Genomic DNA, 7,612 nt, shown 5'->3' on the forward strand with positions numbered 1-7,612 from the left:
GTTTGGTTTAGTTTATCTTTTAGTAACAAGCAATTCATACAGCTTAATTTGAGCTTTTTATTGAAGCAGTTAAAGCCTGTAAATAAAAAAAGTCATTAAATTGTCTACAACATAACTCAACAATATAAAAGACTGACTAAATTGTGCCTGCTGTGAGCAACCTCAGCCCCAAGTGTCAAATGGAGTTAATCTACCGTAATTGTTCAAGCAGTAAATTACCAGACTTTAGTGGTAATTTCAAATGAACTTTATAGAGACTTCTGACAGAAATTCAAAGATGTTTGTGTTCAGGGATTTATGATGAACAAAGTAGATCTTAATTGCTCTTAAATTTGTGCTAAATAATCACTTCTCCCGCTCTTGTGAAAGGGCGCCTATGGTCCGATTCACAATTTTTCATATCCTTTGGTGTTTAAGTGTGTATTAGTACATGTTAACGATATGCAAAGGTACCCAAATTAAACGACAACGTGAGTTATCGTCTCCAACATAAATCTCTTTTCTTGGACTACAACAAACACACGGATTGTAGGCAATAGTTAACTTCCTGGGATTGGTGATGTAGACAAGACCGACATTATCATAATGCCTCCCGCTTCGGACTCACACCTGTAAGTTAACACCTGTTAGCATTGCATTGTACGCAAATCTTTCAAACATGGTAATGCTACGTTCACACCAGCCACTGTAGAGGCGTCAAACGCGAGTGATTTCAATGTTAAGTCAATGTGAAGGTCTAGGCGTGAATGAGGCGTTTAGCGCGACACGGTAGACGCGATTCCACCTCATTGGTGAAAATTTAGCATTGCTGCTGGAAAATATTTGACAAGTTGAAAAATGTGAACTTTGGCGGAAAAACGCGCCACGTTAACCAATCAGGAGCTTGCTCTAATAGTGACGCGATTACAGAAAGCGAGCGGAGTCGTAGAATCCTCTCCCATGACCCAAAGTTCTGCGTGACTGTCTTGATAACTAGAATTTCAAGCGCGGCTTTCATGCGCGAATGAATCGAGTAAACTCAAACAGTTCAAGCGCAAACTAGACGCGGTACAGGCCAGTCACAACGTACAGATTAGCTGGCCAATCGGGAACACAATGCTTTCAAATCAATGCGTTTCAGGAAGAGAGTGAAATCTGGAACTACAAAAATGTACGGTATGTGGAAAATAATGTGTTTTTAACCATAAACTACACGAACACATTGTATTATACCAAATACACAAAATAACATTGTTTTTAGCAATAGGTGCCCTTTAAATTCCTCACATCAGGGAGGAAACAGGTTATTAGGGTACAACATTTGGGACAAATGACCAAAGATCAGGCCACAGGAAGAATTTCCCCCAACACAGGGCATCCTTGTGTGGCATTCTAGCCTGTGGCACACAAGGACTGAGCCAGCTCTTTATATGCTGGACCACATGATGAAGGTCAAGCCAGTTCAATTATATTGTTGCTTGGGTTACTATCGTCCTTGGATCAAGATCAAGCAGATCTCTGAACGGTTTATGTGTACATAAATCTCTGAGTCTGAGGCAGGGTTGTCTTTTATAAGCATGTGAAATAATTATTCCAATTTATAGAAAAATCTCCTTTTGTCATTAGAAGTGTTTCCTTCAGATTTAGTCTCTCAACCAATAAAGACGAATAGCTTGAAGGTCTTGGATCGTCAATGACAAGCAATTAGAATGCCACAAGAAAATGTATTCAGCAACACATTGGCTGGGACTACTCCACTTGGACAATGACAAAGCCAGACACAAACATCTGAGCAAAGAAAACGGTTGTTTTATAACTTTAAATTTTAGTTACATTAAATGTGACGAACAGCAAACATTTACCCTGTAGTGGTTTTGAAAGGATTTCATTAAAGGGGCACAATGGCAGATAACCCATTCCAGAGACCACCATTGTGATGGTAGTTTCCTAAATCTGCTAATAACAGAGACATAATGTCTTGTGATATATGTCTTATGAGTCTGTTACATGCATTTTTGATTTCCTAATTTTGTGGTCCGACTACGCAACACAACACTGCGTGTCACAGTCAGGGGCAGCAATCGCATGGCAGTCAGGCCAATGTGTGCCCTCCTGTATACAACCAAATCACAGTAGGTTCTAATGTTCGAATTTAATGTACAGAATCCTTAAATCATCTGATATCTGTGCTGTGCTCTCAAAAATCACACACAAATAACATATGCTATAGCATGGTTGATGTCCTCAGGGCAACATTATGTTGACCCTGGGACAACATTTCAATGAACCAGATTTCAGAAATAAATTTACAGTTTGTTTCAACATTAAGCTTTCAACCTTGTTTTTCACTATTTCCCTCTGATTTTAGGGTTATAGTTGGGATTTGAGGTGGGTTTAGGTTTTATATACAAAAAATGTTGTCCTCGGGTCAACACAATATGTTGCCCTAAGGTCATTCTTCACTTGGCAAAATCAGGTCGAGCAGGAGTGTTTGTAGTTTTATTATGAACTTATATTTACATTAAATATCCGAAGAAGCTACTTGTTATAAACAAGAGACATGTGTGAGTTGTTGTTAACATTTCCTGCTTCAAAGCTACATCACACATCCGTATGCACTTCCAAGAATATCAGTCAAAGCTACTCTAAAAATACAGTTGTTAGCACAACAACTGATTTGACAATTGAATCGACAGGGGTGTTGTGTTATCTGTCAACAACTAACATGCTATAGCAGTATCCTTATTTTTTACAGTGTTTTCAAAAAGTAATTACTTTACTTTGTTGTGTTATATTTGCACAAATGCAACTTTTGGTATTTCAATCAAAGTTGGACTCGACTGTTAATTGCATAGCATACTCGTTTATAATGATAACAACAAAAATACGAACAAATGCAGTTAGACGTATGGCTTTTATTGCGAAATTTCTGAAATTCTTATTTCCTGGGGATACGATAAAAGTAAAGCATGCAAACCAATACACAGGTCTTTAGTGCGTGAGTACCTGTATGTGTATTCTCAGTACATCTCAAGCGGCATCTATAATAGCTGTGTTTTTGCACATCTGAGTTGAGAGATACACATGCTGCACTCTTTTCACCAAACATCGTTGAGCAAGATGTAATGTAATACCATTAAGATAATGTACTGTTCTGCTAATAACATCCATTGTTGGTAATTTATTTGATTCACTGCCAAGTTCAATTATCAAGCTCCACACAAAATATTTCCTTATTAAATGTAAGGTCTCACTTTTGTTTCTATGTATTTAGTCAAATTTATGAATTGAAACACAAAGCAATGGTAACTGGCACCAGGAAATAACCATATAAAATGGTCATCTTGTACAGAGTTTTCATCAAGGGCGCGATGTCAAAGTGGAAACACACAAGGTCTCGATCACAAGGCCAAAATTACAAAATGGGATTCATTTACTTGTTCAGTCACCTAACGTGTTATCAAAGCTGTGACTCTTTGCCTAAAAGTATCACTTTCATCCATTACTACACTGACTTAAAAAAGTGAAGAGTTTGGTTTCTAAACGAAATAACTCTGTAATTTTTGGTCAAAACATGTTTATTACTATGTTATCATGTTTTATTCTGTTGTATTGTGCTACTTAGCAGTACTTTTTTTAGTTATTAAGGCTTAAATCAAAACAAACTAGGGAGGCATAATGATTAATCACGATTAATCTATAGTAGAATAAAAGTTTTTGTTTACATCATATATGTGTGTGAACTGTGTATAATAACTTTGTATAGATAAATGCACACACATGGATGTATATATTTGAGAAATGTTTACATGTGTATATACATTTGTATAGTTATGTATAGTATAAATATAAATACTTAATATATAAATATATTTTTTTTTCTTAAAATTATACTAGCATGTATGGATATTTATATATACATAATTATTATATACAGTTTACACACCTATATGATGTAAACAAAAACTTTTATCCTGCTATAGATTAATCGCGATTAATGATTGATATTAATTGGAATGCACAAAAAAATTAGTTATCTCGTTTTGGACCCAAACTCTTCAAGTGTTACTTCAATGATCTATAAATGCTAAACCTAAGCCTTACGATTTACTTTTGGTGTAACCTAATAAATGTATAAATCACATTAAAGTTTTGTTTTGAAATCTAGAAAATTTGTATATTAAGAGAACAAGAAGGAGAATTTAAGGTTACATCACTGACAATAGGACATATATACTGTAGGCTACTTTTATATTATGTTATAACAAATACTGTAGTAGCCTATATTTTAGTATTGACTATTTCCTAGATAATATAGTGTTTTTGAACCGTACAATATTAAATATTAAAGAATAAAGCAGTTTACCAATTCACTATAGTTATACTACAGTACAAATCATAGTACATTAACAAAGTGTAGTACAATATACACTTTATTACAGTTTACTATAGAAAAAAATTATATCTGAAGAATAACTACTTTAATTGAAAACAAGCTTTTGACGAAACAAGTGTCTGACCTCCTACAGTTTTGATCACATACCGAGTCCTATTGTGAAATGGAGCTTTACATTTGTTAATCATTTACCTGAGTTAATTTACCGCCACACCTTCGACAAAAACTAGAAACGATAACCATCTTTCATTGTTGTATCAACGGGGTTAACAATTAGACGTGCACGAAGTTATCAATTTCTTTACAAAGTCAGAAATACTTTACAGCCTACATGAAATATAAAATCAAATCACTCAACAGGTTGCCTTTGGAAAATCTTTTCTATCCCATTACACTTGCCCCTACTTGTAATTCACAATGAAACATACTTACAGGTATCTCTGTTCTTTTACAAACTGTTCATGAAGTGCAACAGAAAGTCCAAATAAACTGCCTGCCGTTTTCCCCTCTTTGACGACTGGAAACTTCACATCCAAGTTGAGCGCTTGACAGGAGTGAACCGCGCACAGCACGAACACCGCTACAGCCGTGTTTATATGGAGCCTGTGCAGATAAAACACACTCATTTTTCCAAATGGTCTCTGTGGGGCTGCAAATCCGTACTTTTTTTGTTTGTCACGATCGGAGGGAGATGAATCTGGCCGGGTCTGAACAGGAGCAGATTGATCAGACACCGCGAAATCATTGTTCATGTTAGTCATTCTTCCGGGGTGTTCGCTCATAGGTTAAAACCTGACTGGAGGGCATTGAAAAAACGCGGCGCGCGGCCACCTTGACAGAGGACAGACATGCACATGCTAGACTACACACACCCAGTTTCAATCTCTGTCATAACAACAAGAAAACTCCTTACTATTGTGGATGCTAAACCGATGGTTTAAACAAGAAAACTGAAAGTGAATTGTGCATTGTTTTGTCTGTGCGAGCAGAATAACAACTTGTTGCTTTAAATCACTAAACGCAGATCTTTTGATCTCCAGCTTCTGTATGAGCTGTATATTTTCATGGCGTTTATTGTTATTTCTTTGTAACACCTTTCACATGCCCTAAATCAACACTGCATGCCCATAAACATAAAGCCCTCATGTATTTAGTTTGCACACAAAATATATGAAAGGGGGTGTGAGCTAGTAGCCTAAGGTGGGATTGCAAAATACCAATGAAAAGTGCCACATTAGGCCAGTTAAGTTGTTCTCAGAGGAACTGGTACAGACTTGCAGTAGGGTAAATAAAAAATGTGACCTTGTTTGTAAAATTCAGGATAATGTTTATAATCTAATTATGAGATTATGAGCATCAAAGTTTGATTTCATTCACTGATTTCACTTCAATTTCCTTACTCAGTCAATATTAAATATATATAATTTATTAAATTTGACAAAATGTACTTTATATTATTTAGGATGAAAAACAGGCACAAACTAACACGGGGTTAATTGTAACGCAGCTGCTTAACATATTTATACAGGGTTGAGCAATCTGTGCTTTTGGTCTTTTTTCTTACTATCAGAAGATGATCTGCTGTGAATTTGTGAAGGTTTTGATGTGTTTTGGTTCAGATATTGAACAAAGAGTGTTTTGGAGGCATAAAAGTACGTACATCATGGTTTTTTTTCCGAGTTGGGTGTGTAAGTCAACAAATCCAACCTTATATTATTTTAATCACTGTCTTGTTAAATAAAACATAACACCATTTTGAAATATGTCAGCAACTCCTAGTACCTTATAGCTGTGATTGAAAACATTTTGACACAGCGGGGTAGTTGTAACACAGTTACTACTAAGCCTTCAGTATACAATGATAATGAAATGAAAAAATGTAAATACTATTAATCAAAGTGATAACTGTTAATACAATATCAGGGGAAATAACTCACAATTATGATTTTTTTTTGTCTTAATTGTGCAGCCCTTTCCAAAAAATCTATTTATATGCATTGCTGCATAATTCAAGGATGGTTATGAAGGATCATGGATGGATAAATGTGTGGATATCTATCTATTATAGACGTATAAACAATATCCACCTTTAGCATATAGACAAAATTTTATTGAATTATTAGCATTTAAACTAAATTTTACCCTTTTCTCTCATTATTTTTTATACTGATGTGTTTCTGATCTTATGTAACTTAATTCATTTGAGTTAAATCAACTTAAACCATTTAAGGCAATCGGTTTCCTCAAACCATTTGAGTAGCTATATAGTTGTATGAACTTATTAATTTGAGTTACGTCAACTTAAACCATTTAAGGCAATCGGTTTCCTCAAACCATTTGAGTAGCTATATAGTTGTATGAACTTATTAATTTGAGTTACGTCAACTTAAACCATTTAAGGCAATCGGTTTCCTCAAACCATTTGAGAAGCTATATAGTTGTGTGAACTTATTAATTTGAGTTACGTCAACTTAATATATTTGAGTAAAGGTAACTCAAACATTTTTAGTCATATGCACTTATAATTTACAGTTTACAGTACTCATATGTATGAGTTTTAAAACTTAAATGGTTTAAGGCAATCGGTTTCCTCAAACGGTTTAAGTTGAGTTAACTTATCAGGTTTTACAATAACCCTCGGTTTGTTACAATTAATCCTACCGATGGGGTAAGTTGTAACGTTTGCACTCTTGTCACTTTCTGTGTAATTGTATGATAACGGTATGTCCCACAAACAAACTTTAAGTGTTTATTTGTAGCAGAGAGGTGTGCGTCGATTGTGTAAAAAATATTATTCTAACTTGAATATTTTTTGAATGATAGAGCCAAAGTCAAAAAGCGTTAGGTTGTGCCCCGCTATCCCCTGCCCTACATCACAAAAAATAACTTTTCTGGGTTTTTTACAGCCAAGGTCACAAATTAAAAGGTCATGTGTCTCCTCTTAAAAGTTGAAAATGTTTTGCATTCGTAAAGAATCTGGTAGAGTATCACATATTATTAATGTATAGCCTACATATTGTCCCTGAATAAACCAAATCCAAACCATTTTCTTCTTCTTTATTTATTCTTCACGCCATTCCAGCATCTATGGCTATAATTATGGTTAATCCATGCACAAGTTGATCCACACAAGTTAATCCATACACAGGTTGGGGAGGGACAATTTGTTATCTCCAATTCACTAACTTGCATGTTTTTGGCCTGCTGGAGTAAACCCACGCTGACACAAGAAGAACA

General features: G+C 35.1%; 1 protein-coding gene across 3 annotated transcripts in view; it reads right to left on the reverse strand.

Annotated features, from left to right (window-relative positions):
• The window catches only part of itga3a (integrin, alpha 3a), a 38,986-nt gene extending 33,815 nt beyond the window's left edge, over positions 1-5,171 (reverse strand). Inside the window, exon 1 of one of the 3 annotated variants that reach the window (XM_073857202.1) lies at positions 4,808-5,171. In XM_073857202.1, coding sequence (XP_073713303.1) covers positions 4,808-5,157 — 350 coding nt within the window. In that variant the 5' untranslated portion in view covers positions 5,158-5,171. The remainder of the gene's footprint in view (positions 1-4,807) is intronic. The other 2 variants (XM_073857203.1, XM_073857204.1) reach the window with 2 other exon arrangements.
• Positions 5,172-7,612: the final 2,441 nt, after the last annotated feature.

The sequence above is a fragment of the Misgurnus anguillicaudatus genome, chromosome 19 (genome assembly GCF_027580225.2).
Source record: "Misgurnus anguillicaudatus chromosome 19, ASM2758022v2, whole genome shotgun sequence".
NCBI lineage: Eukaryota > Metazoa > Chordata > Actinopteri > Cypriniformes > Cobitidae > Misgurnus > Misgurnus anguillicaudatus.